General features: G+C 41.7%; 1 protein-coding gene across 3 annotated transcripts in view; it reads left to right on the forward strand.

The window, feature by feature from the left end:
• The window catches only part of RELL1 (RELT like 1), a 60,839-nt gene that overhangs the window by 20,314 nt on the left and 14,483 nt on the right, over positions 1-26,042 (forward strand). For 2 of the 3 annotated variants that reach the window (XM_064487522.1, XM_010982438.3), the window contains 4 exons: positions 10,299-10,554; positions 13,537-13,608; positions 20,616-20,673; positions 23,581-23,817. In XM_064487522.1, coding sequence (XP_064343592.1) covers positions 10,314-10,554; positions 13,537-13,608; positions 20,616-20,673; positions 23,581-23,817 — 608 coding nt within the window. In that variant the 5' untranslated portion in view covers positions 10,299-10,313. The remainder of the gene's footprint in view (positions 1-10,298; positions 10,555-13,536; positions 13,609-20,615; positions 20,674-23,580; positions 23,818-26,042) is intronic. The other variant, XM_010982437.3, reaches the window with a different exon arrangement.

Below are 26,042 nucleotides of genomic sequence, written 5' to 3' on the forward strand. Positions count from 1 at the left end.
TTAAACAATTAACTTTAATAAAGGAGGTCATTTTTCAGAAGCCAGTAGATCTTAGCTGTGACCAAGTAGGACTGAGAGGCAGCATGTGGACTGGTTATGAGCTTGTCCTGAAACAGGATCTGGCTGGGTAAGATCCAGGCTCTGACCGATTTTTAACCACGTGATCTTGGGCAAGTGACATGCCCTCCGCAACCTCCAGCTCCTTGCTCTAAAATAACAGAACCCACCTCGTGAGTGTTTGACCATCTGAAACCACTGGGGTCCGTGGCCTAAACTCTAAATATGTAAGTCCCCCTTGGAAGAGCTGATCAAATACAATAATGTTTATGCAGCAGACTCAATGGAATTGAGGTTGTAAATCGCTTCACCACGGATCAGAACAGGTTTTGCTGCCAGTGGATTTGTCAGATTGGGTTTTGCTATGAAATGAGTTGTGAAAGTTTCTGTCTTCAGAATTTTTTGGCTTTTGCCTTGTGGAGACGGGAGAGTGACTTGTGTTTTTCTCTCTGGTACTATCAACCCAGGGTGAATTGTGGATGGGGCTGGAGAAGGTTGGGGAGTTCAGGATTTTGAGGACCAGGAAGGATATTGGCTCTAGCACATCATTTTTCAGCTGAGCAAAACGAGGCCCAGAGAGGTGAAGTGACTTGTTCAGTATCACGCAGGTAGCTGGGGGCAAAGCTAGATGAAGAGAAACCTCTTTAGAGAAATGAGTATCTTGCCATCTTAGGCAGTAATCTAGACCAAAAGTAGACTGCTCTTGGGTACTGTGATTTGACTGTTTGCTAAAAGAAAAAAAATGGGGTGTGTGTGTGTGTGTGTGTGTGTGTGTGTTTAAAAGCAATGTTCCACCCTAGCTTGCTGTGGGTTATCTACTTTCCAGCCAAGTCCTTCCCATCACAGAGTTGTTGGGTCACTGCTGGGAAACCCTAGCTTCTGAGAACGTACACCCTTTCCTGATGAAAGGGGAAGAATTGCTATCAGAACCATCAGAATGCTCTTGGTCTTAGCTGCAACACAGCAGCTTGGGAGAAGTCACAAGGGCCTCCTTATCTGGAGTCTCAGGTTATTACCGTCTTCCCCATCATTTTAGCAACCCTCAAACTATGCCCACTGGGTTTGAGGAATGCCATTTCTGTGCCTTTTCCTCTCAGCTGTTCTGACCACTGGGGTCAGTTGGAAATTTAAGTATTACTTGGAAACCAAGCTAGAAAACGGCTTTTGATTTTTTGGGGGGGTTGACTCCGAGCCATTCTCTTACGTCTTCCTCAGTTTCTTGCCGTCTTGGATGTTTTTTACGTTATATTTCTCTTGTGGCTTTCTCAACAGGATCTTGGCAAAACACAATATGGAGTGGGTCCCTAAAGTAAGTGAATTAACCAAACCTGGCTGGGTCTAGGAAAAAGCCCAGAGGATTTTGATAACCGCTGGCTTTGGTTGGAATTTTTTACTTGTCATGTTGTCGAGGGGACTCACATTTATCACAAGAGCCAAGAACGCCCTGCGTCGGTAGCTCTAGCTGTGTGCAGAGGGTACTACAGGTGAGGAGATGGGCTTGTTTCTGAAGAGATGGAAGGACCCCAGGTTGTGGCCTGCATAAGATGAGCTGGGATTTGGGGGTTGGGAGTGTGAACGGAAAATACTGCAAACCATATCAGTAAACAAAGAATGCTGAAGCCATCAAGTCATCAGCGGCTGCCGCCACCCCCCAGGGAAGACAAGCCTGCAGCCCAGCCTCTGCAGCCACTCACAATGGTGCACTCTGAGGGAACTCAGAATAAGAAAGGACAGGACACTGGCCCTAGATAGCTAGATGCTTGTCAAAGGAATGAATTCAACGAGCCCAAATGTTTGCTTCCTCCCATACATAGAAAAGCACTAAAGTCTTTAACTTGAGATGCCTGGTTTTCTTTAGGTAACAAGTAATCTTTTATTGTTCCAACTACCTGGTCTTTGTTGTAAATCTCCTATATATCCTAGCTCCTCCCCTACCTCTTCAGAGCAGTCCCTCAGAGCAATCTGAGAGGCTGTCATCCCGGCTCGACTCCTCCCGCCAAATAAAACAACTCTCAACTTTTAGGCTGCGCATTTATTGACAGAAGGGAGGTCAGAGATGGGGGACAATTGGTGTTTTGCAATTGTTCATCCTGTGACCTGCTCTGAGGTCTGGTGGGCATATTCAAAACACACCCTACTTCTTGCTCTGCTAATTGGAACCCGTAGTTTTGAGATTTGGGGAGCCTTTAATCTAAGTTGTGAAACATGAGGGCAAACCAGCATTGATCATTTTAACAGACGAGTTGGTAAATGATGACCTCAGTTCAGGTAAGTGGAAGCAGTGCCCAAGCCGGCTGGGCCCAGAACGCCTGGTCTGAATCCAGGCACTGCCATGTGGGGCAGTGCGACCTTGGGCAGGCTGCTCGCCCTCTCTGAGCTTCCTTTCCCATCTGTGACTGGGGAGAATACCAGTAACTATGTCATCAGTTTACTGTGAAGGCTCAACGCTTAACTTCGTGCTGGTTGATAAACGCTCCGCAAACGTGGTGGTGGTGATTGTTTGCAGCAATCGAGGAAGAGCAGACTGGTCCCAGCCACACTTCCATCACTTCTGGAACCTCCCACCCTAACCAGCCCCTTCCTTCCTCTGGTTTGGCCTCATTCCATCCTGACCCCGATCCCTGGTCTCTTATTCTCTTGGATCTCTTACTCTCTTTCCTGCCTGGGTGGCCCTCCCCGCGTGGATTAGCCCAATTGCAGATTTGGGGTGCGCATCTCAGCTGCGCCCTGAATGCCTTTGCAGTCTTTTCACTGGTCTCTCCCGCTCCTTCAGTCTCACTGTCTCCACAAGCCCCTCTGCCCTGGCGCCCCCCCCCCCCCCCACCAGCTCTCAACAGATGCCATCCCTATGTGCAGAGAAAATAGTGGGTAACAGGCATCTATCTGCCCTCTCACCCTCCCTCGCCCGCCATGTAGGACTAATTCACGGACCCCATGCCTCAGGAGGAGGTGTCTTTTTTCCTATTGAAGTCTTTAATCCTGTCTCCTTCCTTCATATGGAAATCAGCTCCTCCAGCTTCCTCAGGGTCATCCCTGCCTGCACCCGCTCAGACTCTCCTTTTTGCTCCTTTTCTTCTGCATATGAATAGGCACTTTGATGTCAGACACTTAAAATCAAATCCTGAACAAAAATTTCTTCCCCTCACGCTGAAAGTGAACTCCCCTACCCTTAATGCTCATGGTGGGCTTCTCGAAAGAGCCCACTGAGCTGTCTCTGTTCCTCATCCAGGGAATCTAGTGTCACCTTCTGGTCTATGAAAAACTGCTCCCTCCAAGGCCACAGAGATCTCCTGTGGGTGGTTTTTTCCCCTCCTATATTTTATTTTATTTTTTTCATTTTGTGTATGTCTGTATGATGTATGTATGTATTTTTGAATTTTAAAGATTATTTATTCTAGGATTTTAAGTTTACTTCAAGAAACTATAGAGAAACAGGGACAAGAAGAAAGTTAAAAAAAGATTCAAATTGCTTCCTCAGTCAGAAACTAAAGATTTTCCATGTGTTCTTAGGAGTTTCTATGTGACCCAACTTGTCTTGAGTTTTCCTCAGTTCTCTTTCTAAAGGTTCTTCTTAGGATGTTTCTTTCTTTCTTTCTTTCTTTCTTTCTTTCTTTCTTTCTTTCTTTCTTTCTTTCTTTTCTTTCTTTTCTTTCTTTTCTTTCTTTTCTTTCTTTTCTTTCTTTTCTTTCTTTCTTTCTCTGTGGTAAGAGCACTTAACATGAGAATTACCCTCTGAACAAATGTTTAAGTGCACAATACAGTGTTGTTAACTATGGACACAATGCTGTACAACAAATATCTGAAACTTACTCATCTTGCAAAACTGAAACTTCATATCTGTTGAATAGCAGCTACCCATTTTTCCCTCCTAGCTCCTGGCAGCCTCCATTTTTCTCTCTTTCTATGAATTTGACTTAGTTACCTTGTGTAAGTGGAATCATGTGGGGAGGGTACAGCTCAGTGGTAGAGTTTGTGCTTAACATTTACCAGGTCCTGGGTTCAATCCCCAGTACCTCCATTAAAAATAATCACCACCCCCGCCCCCCACCCCTGCCAAAAAAACACAGACAAACCAACAAAACTGAAAGTGGAATCATGCAGTATTTGTCCTTCGGTGACTGGCTTATTTCACTTGGCATAATATGTTCCAGATCCATCTATGTTGTCCCCTATGGCAGGATTTCCTCCTTTTTAAAAACTGAATGCTGAGTGGGATTCGTTTATCTGTGTATATCACATTTTTTATCCATTCAACCATCAGTGAACATTTAGGTTGTTTCCCTGTCTTAGCTATTGTAAATAGTGCTGCAAAGAACATGGAAGTGCAGATAGCTCTCAAAAATCCTAATTTCCGTTCTTTTGGATAGATACCCAGAAATGGGATTGCTGGATCACGTGGTAGTTCTATTTTTAGTTTTCTGAGGCACTTCTATACTGTTTTCCATAGTGGCAGTACTGTTTTACATTTCCTTCCTGCTTTAGTTGCTCTCGCTGTCTCCTAAAGCATCTGCCCTAGCTGACTGCTCGTTCCTGCTGGAAGTTCTTTCTTCTGTGTTCTGAGGTAGAACCCTAGCTTCTTGTCCTCAGCTTCTTCCTGGAGCAGATCCAGTTGCTCAGTAGATATTTCCACCTGGATGTCCCTGTGCTCACTTTTATCACCACAGGCTCAAAACTGAACGTGTGACGGGGGAGGGTATAGCTCAGGGGTAGAGTGTATGCTTAGCATGCAAAGGTCCTAGGTTCAATCCTCAGTACCTTCATTAAAAATAGAAAAATAAATAAACCTAATTACCTCCCTCCCCCACCAAAAAAAAAATGCAAAAACTAAAAACTGAACGTGTGATATTGTCTTCTTCATGCCAAGGTATATTAGTTTGCTAGGGCCCCTGTGACAAAGAACCACAAACTAGGTGATTTTAAAAGGAGAAATTTATTGTCTCTCTGTTCTGGAGAATGGAAGTCCAAGGTCGGGGTCAACAGAGTTGCTTTCTTCTGTTGTCTGTGAGGAAGAATCTGCCCCACGCCTCCCCTAGCTCGTGGTGGTTTGCTGGCAATCTTTGGTGCCCTTTGGCTTGTAGAAGCATCACCCTCATCTCTGCCTTTATCTTCACATGGTATTTTCCATTTGTGTATGTCTGCCTCCAAATTTTCCCCCCTTTTTAAGCAGCCATATGGCATTAGGATCTACCCTAATGACTTCATTTTAACTTTGCTACCTTTGTAAAGATCCTGTGTCCTTATGTGGTCACATTCTGAGGTACTGGGGGTTAAGACTTCAACATATGAATTGAGAAGGAGGCAAAATTCAACCCTTAACGCTATGCAAACTTGACTTTTTTCCCAAATACTTTTCATCTCAGTGAATGGTGCCCGTGTCCACCATGTTACTCAGGAAGAAGCTTGTACATCATCCTTATCAAGTCACTTGCCCGCGTATTAACTTAAGGTCCAGAGCTTGCAGACCTTGGAGGCAAAATTTTGGAATAGGAACTTCAGCATCCAACAAGTTTACCAAGGGGTCTGTGACTCCCAATGGCTGATACCCTCAGTTTTGTATCTGTTTTTTCAAGTGCTTATACCACCTTGATACAAAAGTAATTCATACATAAGAATTTTAGAAAATTACAGAAAATCATAAAAATAAAATTAATAATTATTAATTATTCAGTTACTCAGAATCACTTAATATTTTAGTTATTTCTTTGTACATTTTATTCCTTCATGCTTTTTTTTTACTAGTTGTATCAACTGTATGTAAGATTTTGAATCCAGTTTTTTAGTATATGTGCTGCCGAAGTGAGCACTGAATCCTGTTTTTTAAATTTAACATTGAATATAAGTGTGTTCCCATATCTTAACAGAATCTTGTTTTAAATGGTGCATATTATTCCATCAAATGGATAAACAGATATTGACTTAGATATTTTATTATTATCTCATTGTCAAACATGCAGGTTGTTGCTGTTTTTTGACTTTTATAAATAATACTACAAAAATCTTTGATATTAATTTGAATTCAAATAAGTTTTTCAGAATTTAGATATGATTCAGCTGAGGGTGAAGAGAAAAGATGGACAGTGTCTCTAAGTAAATTATCAGTATAAATTGAAGGAAAGCTAAACCTACGTAAGTTAAATATATTAGGCATTAATTGTGAGTAGTTGGTTTATGATTTAAAAATTATTCTTAATTGAATTGCTAGGGTAGATCACAGTAGATTCTCCAGTCAACATTTTGTTCTTTAGTGTTCTTTATGACAGTGCTGTCCAACAGAACTTTTCAAGATGATGGAAATGTTCTTTATTTGATCTGTCCAATAGGGAAGCAGTTAGCCACATGTGACTACTGAACACTTGAAATATGGTTAGTCCAATGGAGGAACTGAATTTTTAATTTTATCTATTTTTAATGGATTTAAATTTAAATAGCTATTTGTGGTTGGTGGTTACCATGTTGGATAGTGCAGTTCTATCAAGATGATGACTAAACACTTTTACAGTGCTTATCTTTTCCTAAATACTCTTTTAAGTGCTTTACGTATTAATGTATTTAACCCTCACAATGACTTTATGAAATAGTCTTTCAGTTACTATTGCCATATGAAAAATTACCACAAAGCTTACTGGCTTAAAACAATAATAGTCATTTATTTTGCTAAAGAATCTACAGTTTGGACAGGTTCATCAGAAATAGCTCATCTCTGCTCCAAGTAGCACCAGCTGCGGCTATAGGATGCACTTAGTTACGTAGTTAGCAAGTTGATGACTGTTACTGGTTTTTCTGTTTGGGGCAGCTTGGGCTTCCTCATAGCGTGGTGGCTGGGTTCCAAAAACAACCAACTGCTCCAAGAGACAGGAAGTGGAAGCTATCCGTTTCTTAAGGCCTGGTACTTAGAAATGGACGAAACATCACTTCCAACATTTTCTACTGGTCAGGCAAAGCACACAATATATATTCAAAGGGTAGAGATACAGACCTCTCTTCTCCATGGGAGCAGTACCAAAGAATTTCGGACCATGTTTTAAAATCATCATAGAAAGGTACAATCATTGCAATTCCATTTTACAGATGAGGAGACTGAGCAAAGAGCAGTTAATAAAACTTGCTCAAAGTGACATGGGCAGTCAGTGGCCAAGCTATTATTTATGCCAGGCAGCCTGACATTTTAAAAGTGCTGTATTGCGTCTCTCTGTCTTTCATGTGTCGCTAATTTAGGTACAGTCTTCTTCACTTTTGCCATGGTTCAGTAATTACGAGATTGACTGATACACGTTTGTAAATCAGAAGCTATATATGTGTAGTATTTGCAAGGGTTTGCTAGATGTCAAATTAGTGATGAATGTACATTCTCAATCACCTGATTCAGGAGGATCTGCATGGCTCCAGTTCTGAGCCCCTCTGCCTTCATCGCTGATCCTACTGCCCCACAAAGAGAATTTATTACCACCTCCTGACTGAAACAGATCATGATTCTGAGTAAAGTTCTTTCAGTCTTAGCATGCTGCCTGCTTCATCTATTCCTATTGCGTGGAATATGTTTTTAAAAAAGAATTAATAAATAAAACACTTCGAATTGTAACAGGAGTTAATTTCTGGTTTTTACTGAAAGAAAGTCTTGAGGTTAAACCCTAATTTAGATGATATATTTGCATACGTTTTAGGAAGTGTGTGTGTGTGTGTACTCTTATTCATTCATTCATTAATTTATTAATTATATTGATTCTTGGAAGAGAAAAAAAAAAGTATAGGTTATCCCAAATTTTAAAGGTTACTTGATAAAATAATGGATGCAACCTTTTACCAACCTACACGGGGGAGGGTATGCTCAGTGGTTAGAGCGCCTGCCTAGCATGCATGAAGTCCTGGGTTCAATCCCCGGTACCTCCACCAAAAGAAGTAAATAAATAGATAAACCTAATTGCCTATGCCCCCTTAAAAAAAAGTAAAAATTAAAAAACTAAAAATTAAATTTAAAAAAACCTTTTACAAACCTAAGAAGCCAGCAATTTCCTTTCATGTTCAGAGATAAAGGATATTTTTCACGTGAAAGAGAGAGAGCCTTTTGTCCTGTGGCCTCTGTTTTGATGCTGTTTGCTGCAGTGATAAAATGTGGTCACCTCGCACCTGGTATTTGTCTCCATGTAATCATTACAACATACGTTCTTTTTTCACCTAAATACTCTTGCTAGAGTTTATAATGAAATGTATCTAGCTTTCCAGTTTCTTAAGCAGTATGTGTGAACCTCCCTGATGTAGAAAACTTCATTTCATCACTTCAGAATCTGAATATTCCAAATAAGGAGACTTCATTTCAGTCAAACCCCACAGTTTTCTTTAGTCCTTGTCCTTTTAAATCTGGTGATTCCCTCCTCATTTTGTGTGTCTGAACGGGTACTTCGTTGATTTTCCACATAGTCGGCTCTTTCTCCGTTATCCTAATTGGCTGTGTCCTGTAGTTGTACCAGCTGGGCTCACAGTTTCTCCCTCGCACTCCTTCATAGAGACGATTCAGTTCCCCCATATCCAGGGACCTCTCAGCGTCTGTGTGGCATCCGCACGGGCCCGGATATCTGGCTGCCTCTGGTATAAGTCCATGTGGAACTTCGGCTTGTCAAAAAGCAGATTTCTCCGTTTCTCCCGAAGATGCCCCCTTCCCAGCTGCCCTACTTTTGAAGTCATAAAATAGGTCCCCACTGTTACTGGTTCTTTTAGTGCCCTGTGTTTACCTTCCACGTGCATTTTCTCCCAGTCTTTCGTGTCTGCCCACGTGTTGACTTGTTCAGTACCTGTTTCTAATTCTACCCTACAAGCTCCGAGATGGCGTTGGTCATGCTATGTTGTTTACCACTCTACCCAGCTCCCAGCTGGTGCTTTTCACGTAGCAGACGTGCCATAAACATTAATTTGGGTCAGCGTACAAATAAACAAATGCACATGCTTCCATTTTTATGTTTGTACCCTAGGCCAAAATCTTGATGCCATCCTGGCCTTTTCCCTCTGCATACACGAGAGCTGTCAATTTACTAAATATTTCTGGGACATATACTCTGTGAGGACAGGAATCTTCATCTGTTTTGCTCCATGGTATGTTACAAATGCCTAGGATAGTTCCTGGCATATAGTTGAGCATTTACTGTATTGTAGAAATGGTTCTAGATGTTTTACATTTATTAATTTATTTCATCTTTATAACAGCTCTAAAAGGGTGGGTAGGTACTGTTTAATAGTTTGCCTATTTCACAAGAAACTGAAGCACAGAGATTCAGTCATTGTCCATCATCACACAACTGCCAAGTGGTGAAGCTGGGGCTTGACCCCAAGTCTCCTGAGTCTGTGCTCTTAACCATTAAGTACCCTGCTTTAACAGCACCTAATGATGTATTTACTCTGTGTGGACCCTTCGCTGAAACTCTGTACATCCACTCCATGCTTTGTAGGTGTCCATACAGGTGAGAAGTAGAGGCTGGCTTGGAGCGGATTTTTAAAGAAGTTACCCAGGGTGAGACCCAGGTTATGAATAGCAGGGACAGGATGAGAACTTTAATTCAAAAAGATACATGCATCCCAATGTTTCTAGCAGTACTATTTACAATAGTCAAGACATGGAAGCAACCTAAATGTCCATCAACAGATGAATGGATAAAGAAGATGTGGTGTATATATATAATGGAATATTACCCAGTGACAGAAAAAGGATGAAATAATACCATTTGCAGCTGCATGAATGGACTTAGAGATTATCATACTAAGTGAAATAAGTCAGAGGAAGACAAATATTGTATGATAGCACTTATATGTACAATCTAAAAAGAATGATACAAATGAACTTATTTATAAAACGTACAAAATAAACTTATGGTTACCAAAGAGGAAAGTGGGGAGGGATAAATTAGGACTTTGGGATTAACATATGTATACTACTATGTATAAAATAAACAAGGACCTACTGAATAGCATAGGGAACTATATTCAATATCTTGTAATAAAGTATAATGGAAAATAATCTGAAAAAGAATATATTTGTATGTATAACTGAATCACTATGCTATACACCAGAAATTAACACAACATTGTAAATCAACAATACTTTGATTGAAAAAAAAAAAAAAAAGACTGTTTCAGCCCATGCCTGTGTGCCTGTATAGACCTGCCATTCTCTGCATGGCCTGTGGTTTGGGGAGCAGACTTTGGATTTAATGGGAACATTTCCCAAGGTTGTCATATTTTCTTGTCCCCAATAGACATCTGACGCAGCTATGCATGTTACTTCCTCAGACAATGGTGGCAGCCACACTTTACACTCCAGAACCGAGACGACGCCCTCACCCACAAACAACACTGGGAACGGACACCCAGAGTACATCGCGTACGCGCTTGTCCCCGTGTTCTTCATCATGGGTCTCTTTGGTGTCCTCATCTGCCACCTGCTTAAGAAGAAAGGCTATCGTTGCACGACAGAAGCCGAGCAAGACGTGGAAGAAAAGGTTGAAAAGATAGGTAAATAACCTGGATTCTTTTATGGGAATGTGGGCGCAAACGATTTTTAAATAAGAAACTAGTCATACGTATTTTTCATCTTAAGGCAAAATGATCCATCTTTATTTTATCAAAATATGTTTAACATATAACATTGTGTAAATTTAAGGTGTACAACATGTTAGTCTGAGACATTTATGTATTGTAATATGATTGCCATTGTAGTAATAATTAGCACCTCCATCACTTCTTTTTAGTGCTGGGAATCTAGTTTCTTAGCAAGTTTGATGATTATAATACAGTATTGCTGTCTGTATTCACTACACTGTGCATTAGCTCTTTAGAGTTTATTTACTATTTGTTGTAAGTTTATACCCTTAAGCAACATCTGCCGTATCTCCCCATCCTTTGTGCCCTGGTAACCACCATTTTACTCTCTGTTTTTACAAGTTTGGCTTTTTTAGATTCCACATATAAGTGATAACAGACAGTACTTGTCTTTTTCTGTCTGACTCATTTCACTGAGTGTAATGTGCTCATAGTCCATCCATGTTGTCAAAAATGGTAAGATGTCTTTTCTCATGGCTGAATAATATTCCACTATATATATGCACATAAATACACACATTCACATACACCCCATGTCTTCTTTATCCATTCGTTCATTGATGGGCACTTAGGTTGCTTCTATATCTTGGCTATTATGAATAATTCTGCAATAAACATGGAAGTGCATATATGTCTTCGAGACTGTTTTCATTTCCTTTGGGTATACACCCAGAAATGGAAATGCTGGATCATACGGTAGATCTATTTTTAATTTTTTGAGGAACCTCTATTTTCCACAGTGGCTGCACCAATTTACATTCCCACCAACAGTGCAGAAGGGTTCCCTTTTCTCCACATCGTCGACAGCACTTTTGCAAAATGGTCCGACTTAAAGGCAGATGGTGTAGTGCAGTGTCAGCATGGATTTCACAGTAACCACACCTAGAGGTAGAAACCTTGCTTTCATTTATTAAATAACTACCAGCTCATTTACTCTTACTTGCCTCGTGGCTTTGGGGCAAGTTACATATGCTCTCAATTGCTGCTATGTATAATTTAACTTACATTTATTTTCAATTAATTTCACACCAACTTAATTAAAATTTTAATTTAACTTAAAAGAGGACAATAATCTCCACCTTGTAGGATTATGGTGAAATTTAGGCAGAAGCTGCACTTGGTGTTTGGCACATATGGCCACTCAGTAAATATTAATCCTTTCTATTGTTCAAATTAGAGTCTAATGAGAATGGGAAAACTCAACAGGTCTCACCATTTTTGTGGTGCTACCTTTGAGTTCTATCTTCAGTCTACGAAGTTGAAGTTTGTGTTTATTAGGTAAATGGCTGTGTGAACAGTGCAGTAAAAGTCCGGCAAGAACTGGTGCCTTTGTCTTGACCTCAGAGTGTCTCCCCTTTTCCTCTTAACACGGAGTTGCAGCATAGGGTTTGGAAAACCCTGAGAGATGAAATCCTGTTTTCTCACAGACATTCTTTCCAACCATCCTTTAAAGCCTTGGAGAGTAGATGACTCTCCTTGTCCCTTTCAGCCCCTCAAAGGGCAGTTTTTGCAGAAAGGTGGCATTTGGAGTAGGTCACCCTCCAAGCTGGCCCAAGGGCAGAGTGGGGGGAGCTTCCTCATTCCTTGCCAGCTTGCTGGCCTGTTGGTTTTTCCCACCCCCACTGACCTTTGAGGCAGAGAGAGAACATGGTTGCAGGATGAATCATGTGTAAGCTTATGGCCAAACCAAGGCTGAGTGTTTATCAACAGAAAGCGGAACGTCCCCCTCCTTTGTAGATGCTCTGTAGGTTGGCTTAGCGGTTACCATGTGCGCCCTTCAACCAGAGGTACGTATTCATGGAGGAGGACGCGGCAATGGATGGAGAAGACACTCTTCCAGATATACGGGTAGGATATCACACACCCTGTGTGTGAATAAGGGCAATCCTCCCTCTTCCCTCCTGTGTTATTGAAGAAAATTATACAGATCAGTTTCAGAGTGGAGGTTTGATTCTTTTTTTCAAAGACTATCCTGTGTACAGAGTCCCCCAAGGTAAACTGAGTGTGTGGGCAAATAACTACAGCCAAAATTTAGATCACTTCGAAGTGCATTTAAAAGAATAGGAGAGTCTTACAAATGAACTTATTTACAAAACAGAGACTCATAGACATAGAAAACAAACTTACGGTTACCAGTGGGGGTAGGTGGGAGGGAGGGATAAATTGGGAGTTTTGGGATTGGCTGATACAAACTACTATGTACAGAATACATACAACAGAACATACATGCAGAAAATAACAAGGACCTACTGTATAACAGGGAACTCTACTCAGTGGCTTGTAGTAACCTGGAATGAAAAAGAGTATGTATACATATAACAATCACTGTGCTGTACACCAGAAACTAATACAACATTGTAAATAAACAAAAAAACAGAAAACAAAACCACAAGCCTTAAAAAATATATAAAATAGTAGAGTCTTGTAAACACAGATGAATAATTACTTACTTTAAGAAATAAATTAATACTCTAAATTTATATGGTACATGTGTGATTAAAATCCAAGGAGAATTTTTTTCTTTTCATTTGCTTTCTTCTTTTCATTTCCCCTAAATATTTAACAAACTGTTGAGAGAGAAATGATAGTAGTGAGGACTGATATAGATGAAAGGAATTGTTGTCTTGGAAACTGAGTGTGTATTTGGACTTGAGAAGAGATTGATGGATGACTCTGATGCTTTTTATGCCTGTTATGCCAAGGAAGTCACTGTGTGCGCTGTGCGCATCAGGCAGCTTGGGCCTGAGGGAAGAAAGCATAGCTTTTGGCACTGTGAGTGACTGGTTGAGCTTTCTGGAGACTGTTCAGAGAGGTGTTGCACTCAAAGACGGTGTCTCATTGATTTGAGGCAGGTGAACCAGTTGTAACCCGTCCTCCCCCTCCTTTCTCTTTCAGAGTTGAACGACAGTGTAAATGAAAATAGTGACACCGTTGGGCAGATTGTCCACTACATCATGAAGAATGAAGGTATGGCTGTTTTAATGCCCAGAACAATTCTGTGTCCATACATTTTATTAAAAACCTGCTTCAAAGAGCCAGGATTTGTATGGACTCTCCTGTCGATGTTTCTGAAGTTATTGGCAGCACCTTTTACCTAAGCTTTCTTATAGCTCAGCCTCCGAATTAACTGACCAGGAGGATTTCACAGAAGTGAGTGTTCTAAGAGTCAGTCAGTCAGAGTTTTGCAGAGTCAGCCCTGGAGGTGATGGCTTACCTTTTAATCATGGCCTCACTTCGATCTGGGGAAAAGTCACATTACCTTGTGGAGCCTCAGTTTCCTCCTCTAAGATAATATTTACCTCCTAGCATTCTTGTGAGATCCTGCATATACAGTGCTTAGTATAATGAGCATTCAAGTATTATCTGTTCTTTTTTTTTTTTTTTGGTGCTGTAAAAAATATTATGGTGAAACCCACATAACAAAAAATTTACCGTTATACCCGTTTTAAAGTGTACAGTTCATTGACATGAATGAATGCCGCAATGATGTAGCGTTATCGCCACTGTCTAGTTCTAGAACTTTCTCGTCATCCCAGAATGAAACTCTGACTCCATTAAGCATTCACTTCCTTTCTCCATCCACTTCCCTCTCCATCTGTGGGTAACGCCTACTCTGCTCTCTGCCTATGGATTTGGATTTGCCTATTCTGTGATCTATTCATCTTTTTATTGAAGTATTGTCTTACTGTATAGCACAGGGAACGATATTCAATACCTCGTAATGGCCTATAGTAAAAATTAATCTGAAAAGGAATATATATATGCGTGTGTGTAAATAAACATGTATATGTATATAAATCTGTGATCTATTCTTAAGTGTTGAAACTTTTAAAAAGTTTAACCTTTATGCCTTTAAACATTTTTTTTCCTCTTCTGAAATGTATTCGAAACCTCTGACTTCTTAAATAGAGGATTAGTTTAATCTTGATTAGATAAATCAGGGTCATTGTTCTGAAGCACTGGGTATTGTCTCATAAGACACCACGCCCTGAGTGACTTTTGAGGTGTGTGGCACTCCTGCCCATGTTTGCAGTAGCTGCAGATCCCCATACTTTGAATTCTCATGAGTATTTAAAGGAAAATGTTTTCCTTGGGCTCTGTGCCCTTGTCAGCGCATTTGTCCAAAAGTTGAAATACTTCCTGCTCAGTAAATACCTGCTCTTCTGCCCCCAGCCCCTCTCTGCGGGTCCCCTGCTCCCACATCCTCACGATCAACAAGAGTACCTGCCCGGCCCAGGCTGTTGGTCAGTGTTCTTGACTTAGAGAAGCAGCAGTTTCACGTGTTTCAGCATAATTGCCATTGTCTTTTGTAGAGTGAACTTTATATATTTGGCATAGATCTAGGTGCTTTATGTACATTTTCTCATTTAACCCTCAAAAATATCCCTCTTATACCCATTTTACAGGCAAAGCAGCAAAGGCTCCTGATGGTTAAGTTCACATGGTTAGGGAGCAGCCCAGCCCTACCTGAGTCTCTCGTCTGCTCAGTGCTGCCTCTCCTCTCTTCTAGTTTGCAGCTTTCAGTTTCTACAGGATGGAAAACCAGATAACCAAACTTAATAGGATGACGTTTAAAATAACGAAAAAGACAGAGACCTCTTGGATTTCATATCTGTCTTCCAGAGACCTTCCTGCAGGGAATAGTGTTTGGTGAGGCTATTTTTTTTTTTTAATACAGAAATATTTAATACAGAGAAATTTCTTTTTCTTTTTTGACTTTTTTTCTTTTTTATTTTTTTGTGGGGGCTAATTAGGTTTATCTATCTATCGCTCTATCTTTAATGGAGGTGCTGGGGATTGAACCCAAGATCTTGTGCACGCTAGGCACGTCCTCTACCCCTGAGCTATTCCCTCCCCCGGTGATGCTATTCTTGAGCAGCACTCCATGTTTCTTTTCCATAAAAAAGTTGTTTTTAATTTGCATATGAAATACATAAATGCACAATTATGTTCTTGGCATAGAAACTCTAGTCATTACAGAGCTGCACAGAATAAGGCGTGGACAGCTCCTTCATTGCTCTCGTGGAAACTGCCTTTGTGGCTTTGGGGAGCTGGGAGGTCTTTGGGACCCAGGCTTCTGAGAGCTGAAGCAGCTGCTAAGTTAGTGAGTGCAGGATGCGGGGGTGACTGACACGCGAATCGGTTGAGATAAGTCAATGTGCAGACTTTGCCCGGGGCTGAAGTTCTCCTGTGTAATTTCATAGTCGGCCCTGAGTGCTTGCTACATGCCACTCCTGTTCTTTGGGCTTTCTAGGAGCTAACAACCCTATGATTCAGATACTTTATTCCCATTTTACAGTTGAGAAAGAGGTCCAAAGCGCTTAACTAACTTGCCAACGTTGCTCTGTGCAGACAGCAGAGCTGACATTTGACCTTGAGCATCTAACTTCGGAGTGTATCCTTCCCCACTTGCTGTCCTGCCTCTTTCCTGTAGCAGGAAAGTGGGATGCTAGCCTTCCTCCTTTCAAAGGAAAAACGTATGCAGCTGGGGTGCTTTATAGAACTCCTAAACATTAGCTCGTTAAATTCTCCAAACTACCTTATGAGGTAGGCCCTGTTATCATCCCATTTTGCAGATGAGGAAACAGAGGCCCAGAGGCTAAGAAAGTTGCCCAAGATCACACAGCCGGCAGGTCGGAGCCAGCAGTGGGCCCCTCCTCCTGATTACAGCAGAGGAGAAGCCTTTGGGTCCCTGGAGCAAGCCGACTATATAATTTCCTCCCTTCCCACACTCATGGGCAACGGGGCTATTCTTCTCTTTTTTAATTATGTCCTTTTCCTTTCAGAAGGTAGCCTTTCGATTTCCGCTGCCTTGGTTACCAGAGATCTGTCAGAGGAACACCAAGGCACTGATCTCTACCTTTCTCTTCCGCTCCCCAGGTCTTTCCTTCTGTCTTATTCTTTCCTCTCTTCCCTGCATCGCTCTGCCTGGGATTTGTCCAGTGACCTGTGAGGGTGGGTGGTGGCTTTGTGTAGCCCTTAGTTCTCCTTGGCCACCAGGAGACATCTTGTCTCCCTGGACATCCCTTTTTCAGCCATGACCCCCTCTAGCTTCCGTCCTGTACCAAAACCACTGCTGGGGAGTTAGATACATACTTGGGTGTCTTACCAGTTTATAAACTAGCTTTTTAAATTGGCATTTGAGACTTAAGTCCTCTATAGAACAATGTGCATTTTCCTTTTCTTTGTCTCTCTCATGAACAGACTCTGAACTTATTATCAATGTAGACCTCTCTGTTGAGGTTAACTTAACTTTCTATTTTTTTTTAATTCTCAGCACACCGTAACATAACTTTTATTTAAACATTGAAAAAAAAAAAAAAGGAAAAAAATTGAAAAACAATCCGTTCATTACCATTTCCCCATCATTTAGGCTTCCTTTGCCTATAGTTACATGTTAAGCACTTGCAGTCACAGTATATGACTGGTCTTCTGCTTTGCATTTTTAATTTGGCCAAGGAAGTAATATTTCACCTGTGCTTGTTTACAATTTAAAGCTATCATGTGTTGAATGTTGCAAATCGAGTTTAGTTTAGATAAATATCTCTCGAATGATGCATTTATCAGCTGACTTGCACACTGATTATTTTCCTCCTAATCTCTAATCCTTTCCAAATCGAGCTGAACTGAGGAGGGTTTGGGTAGTCACGGGGGTTTTCTTGCATTGTGCGGGGGTTTGGAAAGTACCTGAGACTCCTTAGCTGAGCTTCTGTGCCAGACCCTGACCCTGTCTGATAGCAGCAGCTGAGAGTGTTGTTATTCTCCAAGCACCCCTGGTTACGGTTATTCACACGAGGCCGAGGGATCCCTTGGTAAAATTCTTACCATGGGGCTCAATTTGTGTGATGGCAAAAGGGATTCCTTTATAAAATTACTGTTATTATTGAGTAGGTCTCTGAAACTTGCTATAATGATTATCCACACATCCTGTGAACTCTTAAACTACTAATCATTTAGAGACTTGGACATTGAAGGAGTAGGGAGGAAGATGTGGGGGTTAAATCAGCCACCCTAAAGTCAGATAGACCAGGGTTTGTATCTAGGTCTGTTTCTAGCTATGTGATTCTGACCAGTCACAGTCTTTAGGCCTCAGTCTCTCTATTTGTAAAATGGGGATGTTAATTCTTCCTACTGTCAGGGAGATCAAACATGGTAGAGTCTGTGAAGCTTTTAGCCAGTGACCGGCATATACCAGGCACTCTAATTTTGCTGATAGCAGTAGAAGTTATTGCTTGTGAAATGTGCCTTGAATGTAAGGGAAAACTCTGAAGAGAATACGGGTGGGAGAGAAAATAGGGCATTTTTCTTGTCTGGTTTTGACTGCTTTATGCATATTATCAGGCAGAACTTCAGGAAAGAAGAGAGAAGGCATTTTCTGGAAATTACTGCCCCCTAGAAAATTTCCCCTGTTCTTGACAGGTTTTCCGTGCCTTATAACTGACTCCTCCCATCCTTTGGACACCCATAAGGGAAAGTATAAAGTTGGACAGATTGTTGACAAGTATAGGAGAAGCCATCTTTTAAGGCTCATTGGAGTTGTGAGTAATCACTGGGAGGAATATATTCAGTAGAACTTTGATTGGATTATTGCTCTTTTATAGTAATTTTTACAACCAAGTGGAAGTGTGTGTTTGTGTCTTAATGATGTGTGTGTTATGTTAGAGTTTTCTCATCACAGGAAACTAAAAATGTTCCCAACTGACAGTTTACTGAAATTTACTCCCTCCATGGGTATGAATGATACTAGGATAGAAAGTTGAGCCTGCTTTTAAAGACATCACTCATAGCAAATAAAGTCACTGTTCACTATTATTTCTCAGAGATGAAGGTGAGGTACAGGAGTCCATGAATACAGGAGAAACAACACAAGCCTAGAAAATAAAAATCTTAGTAACAATTTCAATATATTTTAATAATCTTCCTGGGAACATCTTAGAATTTGATCATTTTGTAGGTGATTAGTTTTCTCAGACAACTATTTAAACTTTTGTTTTTGAAAAGCTCATTCTTGTGAGTGCTATTAGTACTATCTTTGTTTGCATACCTTTTTTTGGTTGTTGTTTTTCCTCTTTTCTGTTTATCGTTTTGAAGTTTAGTAAATGGTGGCCGAGTCTAAGTGTCAGCTGGCAAATTATTGTGTTCCCTAAAGCCTTTATCTGAAAGAAAATTATTTTTCTGAGTTCTTAATATTAGTTCAAAGAAGAAATGACTAGGTTGTACTTAAATTTGTCCTTAATGTCCTAGGTTGTACTTAATCATGCCCTTTTTATTGTATGGGAGAAGATACTACTTATCAATTTCAGTACCTTTTTTGTAATGATAAGACTCATTTAGATCAAAACTTGTGTTTACAAATAAATGCATTTGTGCATCCTCACAGATAGTCATGAAGGGCAAAGAAAAAAAAATTTTTTTTTGTAAAGGATGATATGCTCTGTTAATGCTTCTTTTAAAACTCCATGCATTTTGCAAAGTTTTTAGTGGAGAAAATTGGATTGTGGGGGCAAAAAAAAACAACCCTGTATTATTTTATATGTAAAGCAAGATATGTATATAGTGCATAAACAGATGTGTATCTGCAGTATTATAGTTTCATGGGAGGGTGGTTAGGAAAAAAGAGTCAGAAAAAGGGTTGGAGTGGGGCAATAATGAGAAAAAGTTGAGAAACACCACATAAAGCTTTCAGTGTTTAACACTTAAAAGCAGCAATGTTGAAACTAGAGTTAATTTTCCTCCTCTTGGGATGTCGTTTGAGATGTTAAATGCGAAATGTTGGTGTCAGCTCACATGGTGAATAGTGATTTTTATTGTTTCATCTCTAGAGAATTTGTTGTGGTTAGTCCTGGGAACAGTGCTTTAAAAATCAATGGAAAGGGGTCAGGAGTCAGTAAGAACATCTGGCCTTGCCAGGAAATATGCAGGAGAACTTGAACATTCACTTCAGGCTTTCATTCTTAAGACATGACGTCTTACAAAAGATGAAAAGATCCTGTGTGTCTACGCGTGGGGGTGGGGTAGGCACTCAAGAAGCTTAGATTCAATTTGCTTTCGTTGGCGGCCTAGACCCCACCTACAAATTTGGATTTTTTTGAAAATTAACATTAGAAGGCTAATTTAACTCAGTTCATATTAGATTACTGATGTGTGTGACCAACACTCGAAATTTTTAGAGATCTGGCTTGAGTTAAGGTCTATGGTCCTTAAGCAGAGCTCAGCCGAATGTCCCACCTGTTAAGTTAACTCTTCCTCAGCCCGTATTCTGTGTGAGATTCATATTACATGGGTGTCCAGAATTTAGGGCTAATTATTTGAGCACCTACAAGTTCTTAGACATACATTACACTACATATTTGACAGAATGAGTTAAATGCCATTTCCCTTTGGTTTGAGACGATGGGGTGTGGAGAAATGTCTTCTGTATTATGTTGCTAAGATGTGTAGGGAACAAAGCTCTGTAGCAGATCTGCTTTCCTCTGCATAGAGTCTGTCACTCTTAGTAAATTCCTGCGTGGTGAAAATGTGGCAGATGGTGCCACCTCATGGGGTTACCTTAAGGAAGACCCTTCCTTCTCCAGGGCCCTAGGGCCTCATCGGTGACCTGGAGGAACTCAGTGTTTTTCTTTCTTTTTTTTTTTTAATTGAGTTATAGTCAGTTTACAATGTTGTGTCAATTTCCAGTGTAGAGCACAATTTTTCAGTTATACGTGAACATACATATATTCATTGTTGCATTCTTTTTCGCTGTGAGCTACCACCAGATCCCGTATATATTTCCCTGTGCTACACAGTATAATCTTGTTTATCTATTCTACATATGCCTGTCAGTGTCTACAAATTTCAAACTCCCAGTCTGTCCCTTCCCACCCCACCTCCCCCAATGAGGTGTTTTTCTAACAGCTTTTCTGATGTGATATTTCTGTGATGTCATCTGATTCATTCCATTTTAATTCTCTACTTTTTTCCCCCCTCCTCAGCAAATGCTGATGTTTTAAAAGCTATGGTGGCAGATAACAGCCTGTACGACCCTGAAAGGTGAGTGCTCGGCCCTCCTTTAATGGGGCTTTTGTTATCAGTTATCTGCTAAAGCAGGTTTCCCAACTTTGGCACTGTTGACATGTGGGCCAGATAATTCTTGGCTGTGGGGAACTGTCCTGTGCATTATAGGATGTTTAACAGCATTCCTGGCCTCCACTTGCTAGATGCCATTGTCCTGGTCTCCTGCTGGGTGACAACCCAAAACTTCTCTGCACATTGTCAGTGTCCCCTGGGGGCAAAATTGCCCCTGGTTGAGAACTACTGTGTCAGCGAATCTTGGGGCAGGGATTGGGGTGGGGGGAGTAGCAGCATTGGAATTAGGGACCTGGGTTGGGTCTGACCCTACACTTATGGGTCACCTCTTCTCGGGTAAGTTAACAACCACTCTGACCTCACATTCCATCATCTGTAAAATGGAGATAACTGTTGTACCAATGTCATTGGGTTATTATGAAGAATACAGAATACCCCAGGCATCAAAAGACCTCTGTGAACAATGAGGATTAAAGGAAACCTGGTTAGGCTGGTTTGGGGCTCCTGCTAAGTTCTGTTTTTGTATTACCAGTTTTTAGTTATGGTTATTGAGCATCATAGTCCTTCCTAATTAATTACAGGTAACTGTATTTCTAGATAATCAAGGAGCATTTATTTAAGGCTTGCTGTGTGCTGGGTCTGGTCCTGGAGCTGGGCCTTCCCAGATCCTCACTGTGGAAGACTCAGGGAGTGGGAGACTCAAACACAAGGCCTTGTGCTGGAGAGCAGGAGAGTCCTGGAGAAGAAGCAAAGCCTGCTCACTCTGGGGGCTCCTTGATGCCAGTGGGAGATCAGGGAAGGTTCACAGAAGTGCCCTCTGAACTGGGCATGCACCAGCCAGAGATGAGAGGCAGGGGCTGCTTGTAGGTGGAGATAGTCCAGTACAGAAGGCCCCTGAGTGAAAGTGTGGGATGCCCCTGGGAAGGTTCAGTCTGGGGAGGCCAGGGGCCACCCTGTGGACAGTAGCAAGAAGGGCCGGGGAGGCATGTTGGGTCCGAGTGACCTGGCGAGGAGTTTGGACCTTTTTCTGCTTCCTCTGTGGGTGGTGCACCCAGCACATCCAGCTATTTAATATGTGTTTGTCACACTGGCCATGTTAGATGTGCGTATTAGTGGGGTGACTTGGTGCAGGAAGCTCAGGTGCTGTAGTTCGTAGAGACCTACGAGATGAGATTTCCGCCCCCCTTCCAGCCCTGACCACAGACACCCCGCATTAGGACCATGTCATCTCATTCATCTCAGGGCATCCTCTAGTCCCTGTCACTGGATTTTGTGCACAGCGGGTATTTGATCGATGTTTGTCAAATGAATGTTGTTAAACTTTCAAATTCAACCTCTTAGTATGCAGTGTTAATTTAACACTGTTTTACCCTAGAAAGCTGCTGCTATGTGTTTTTATTTTAACAACATGTAAAGAGCATCCCTAACAAACAGCAGAAAACTTACGGCTGTCAGCGATGTTTGAGACCGTCACTTCGATCAGGTGTGCTTTGTTTGAAGTGGACGAGTGGGCCGAGTATCAGCAGCATAAAGGCTAGATTAGGCTGTTGTAGGACCTCCGTGTGCCTGCGGGGCTCCTGGCCAGTCTCGAGGGTTGGGCTCCGCTGCGATGTGCTGTCCCAGCAACAGCCCCTCCCCACATCAGAGGGCTGATTCCTGGCCAGGGGGCCCCATCCGGTCTTAGTTCCTCTTTTTCTAGTGGACCTGAGCCTCGACATGTGCCTTTGGAAGCAGCCAGCATCTGACCTGCATACTTCTGCATTTTACATTTTGCACGGTCTGGCTGGGGTTCCTTCCAGGTTATTAAAGCACTCTCCCCTGTTTCTGAAGCACTATGGCCTGATGGTTAAGAGCAAGGTTTCTAGATTTAGTCTGTCTAGATTTGGATTTCAGATCCATCACTTACTAGCTGTGTGGCTAATACACTTAATAGCTTGGGCAATTTACTTAACTGCTCTGAGGCTCAGCGTCCTCATTTTTAAAATGAGGAAATTAGTAATACCTACCTCATAAGATTTTGTAAAGATGAACTGAGTTAACGTATATCAAATGCTTAGTCTGCTGCGTGTTAGTTATTTTTATTATTACTATTATCGACATCTCTTTTGAGCATCACTTTTTTTTCAACATTTTAAAAATTGAGTTGTAGTCATTTTACAATGTGTCAAATTCCAGTGTAGAGCACAATTTTTCAGTTATACATGAACATACATATATTCATTGTCACATTTTTTTTCACTGTGAGCTACCACAAGATCTTGTATGTGTTTCCCTGTACAGTACAGTATAATCTTGTTTATCTATTCTACATGAGCATCACTTTTGATATCTTGACCTAAAAGCTTTCTTCCTTTGACATAATGGTCGGATTGGATCAAATATTTTATCTTAAGTCATCCGATAATTAGATTAGAATTTAAGTTTTTCTCTCCTCCAGGGCACGTGTGTTCAGGGCATCTCTTTGCTTAGAGATCTAGTTAGGCACTTGGATATGTGTGAGAAATTAGTTTGCATGAAATTAGATTGAGAAATTATCATGGGAAGGGAGCTAGGCCATTTAGAAAGAAACCTAATACTTTAAGGACAAACAATGCATCATCATTAGAAGCAGTGGTTTATTTCCAGCCAGTTAATTCCTTACTAGAAGTGATAAATCACGTTATTACTGTTTAAAATGGCTGTCATCGTATAGTCACGAGAGCTGAATACCTGCTGCTGAAGATGGATTCACAAAGCCCATTTGTATAATTGGAAGAGAAACCTTTTCTCTTGATTTAAACCTGCTTCTTACATTGCAGAGGGAGAGATTGCCGTGGCTGGTATTTCTTCTAAGTATCCAGTTCTACCTTTCCCTTTTTCTTCCCACCTCAGCCCCGTGACCCCCAGCACTCCTGGGAGCCCGCCTGTGAGCCCCGGGCCTTTGTCGCCAGGGGCCACCCCAGGGAAGCACGTCTGCGGGCACCATCTGCACACAGTGGGCGGTGTTGTTGAGCGGGACGTGTGTCATCGGTGTAGGCACAAGCGGTGGCACTTCATAAAACCCACCAACAAGTCCAAAGAGGGCCGCTCAAGGCGCCAAGGAGAGGTCACCGTCCTCTCTGTGGGCAGGTGAGTCCTGGGGGCGCTTTGGGTTTGTGTGGCGTGGTTGCTGTGCTGTGTGGATTTGCGCTCACCTGTTAAATGTAGAGTATGTTCTCCTGAACCTGGCTCAGGTCCTGTCTCTGGGCTTCTTTGATGTTTTGTGGTCGGAGTCCTGCATTTTTCTAATAGCAGAAGAATTCTAAGAGGTGGCTGTTGCAAGATCAAATGTGAGATGTATTAATTAAGGTAACAAATTAATTACTTGCTGAATTGAGGTTCTCCAAAGAGGCAGAATCAATAAGATGTATATATACACACACACATACACACATAAAAGAGGAGATTTATCATAAGAATTGGCCCACACGATTATAGAGGACAAAGAGTCCCACAATCTTCTGTCTGTGAGCTGGAGACCCAGGAGAGCTGGTGGTGTCATTCAGTGTAAGTTCCAAGGACTGAGAACCACGGGAGCTGATAGTGTAAGTCCCGGTCCCAGTCTGAAGGCCCTGGAACCAGGAATGCTCATATCTGATGTCAAAAGAAGAAGAATGTCTCAGCTGAAGCAAAAAGAGCGGATTCAGTCTTCTGCCTTTTTGTTCTATTCAGGCTCTCAAGGGATTGGTTGATGCCCACCTGCATTGGTGAGTGTGATCATCTTTATTCAGTCTGTTGATTCAAATGCTAATCTCTTCTGGAAACACCCTCCCATACTCAGAACTAATGTTCGACCAGCTCTCTGGGCAGCCCTTAGCCCAGTCATGTTGACACATAAAATTAACCATCACACTTGCTCTGATAGATAAAGCCCAAATCTCAACTCTATACAGAATACAAGTTTATATTTCGCTTGTGGGAATCAAAAGATCAGTGATGGATCTTCAAGCAGTCGTCCTGAGCCCCAGGTCCTTTCGATCTTGCGGCTCTGCCAGGTTTGCTGGAGGAGAAAGTATGCAGAGGATTGGTCATGAGAGATTTTTAATGAGATGGGCCTGAAGTGGCAGATTCATTCTTGTGCACATTCCTCTGGCGGGAACTCAATCCCTCGGCCACACTTAATGGCCAGGAGAGATGAAGGGGAGAGAGGGAGCTGGTCGCTGCTCTCCAGTCCCTGCCCTGTAAGAGCCACGTGGACTCCTGGGACTGCTTTCCTGTAGTTCACCTCCCCTGTGTCCTGGGTTTCCCAGTCCTAAAGTACCATTTACTGGTGACCATATGTGATGTGGAGATCTTGCAGTTCAAGTGATGAATCAGTAGGACGATAGGCAGAGCATTTTTGCTTCGATTTTGAGCCTCTTGCAGGAGCTGCCTGGCTCATGCTACAGGTGGAGAGTAATGGTCAGGAGTATGCGTGCTGGGGCCTGGCTGGGGAAGCCCTGAGCAGCAGTTGTCAGTGTTGCACACATGATCCTTCCTTCTCTACTGATGAACTCTGGAAAGAGTCGCCGGACTCACTGAATCTCCATTTGAGTCCTGGCACCACTGCTTACAAACTGTTACTTCTCTCTGCCTCAGTTTCCCCCTCTATAAAAAGGGGATGACAGTAACACTCACCACATCGGGTTGCTGTGAAGACTGAATAAGGTGACTCACGTAAACTTCTTAGGTCAGTTTTGGTGCTTATTACGCACTCACGAAATGTTGGCTGTTGTTAGTGTTGATGTGATTTGAATTCAGTTGCGTTTCATCATGTGTTGCACAAGCACAAGGAGAAGACTGCAGGGCTGTTTGCCATGTCGAGCAAAGCTGTACAACTCATGACCAGACTATTTTATTAAGGAGCAGAGTCACGGGAACGTATGAATGTAGAGTGGGGTGAGGGCCTGTAACTTGTTTGGACAAAGTGTATTTTGTTTGCTTTTTAAAAAATCTGCTGAAATTTTCAACTCGGATTCAACGTGGCATTTTTAAATGCCCCCAATCCAACTCTCTGTCTCGGAGGTAAACACTATGGCTGTTGAATGATTACAGGCTGTTTTTCAGCGTGTGCTTAAAGAGAGTCTTGCAGTTTGACCGAATAGATTTGTGGTGACAACTTTCCCCTGATACATCCTTTCACTCCCTCAGAGTCTCCCTCCTCCTTCTGGTGTGTGACACAGAAGGAGGATTTGTTTTAGATCATTTAAGGGAAATTAAGAACCACGGAGAAACTGTTAGGAAAGACTTCCGGGAATTGATATGATGGAGTAGAAAAGCAGTCAATCGAGTACATTTTTTACTTCTCTCTTAATCCTTAAGGAATGTCTCAAATT

Source organism: Camelus dromedarius, chromosome 1 (assembly GCF_036321535.1).
Source record: "Camelus dromedarius isolate mCamDro1 chromosome 1, mCamDro1.pat, whole genome shotgun sequence".
Taxonomy (NCBI): Eukaryota; Metazoa; Chordata; class Mammalia; order Artiodactyla; family Camelidae; genus Camelus; species Camelus dromedarius.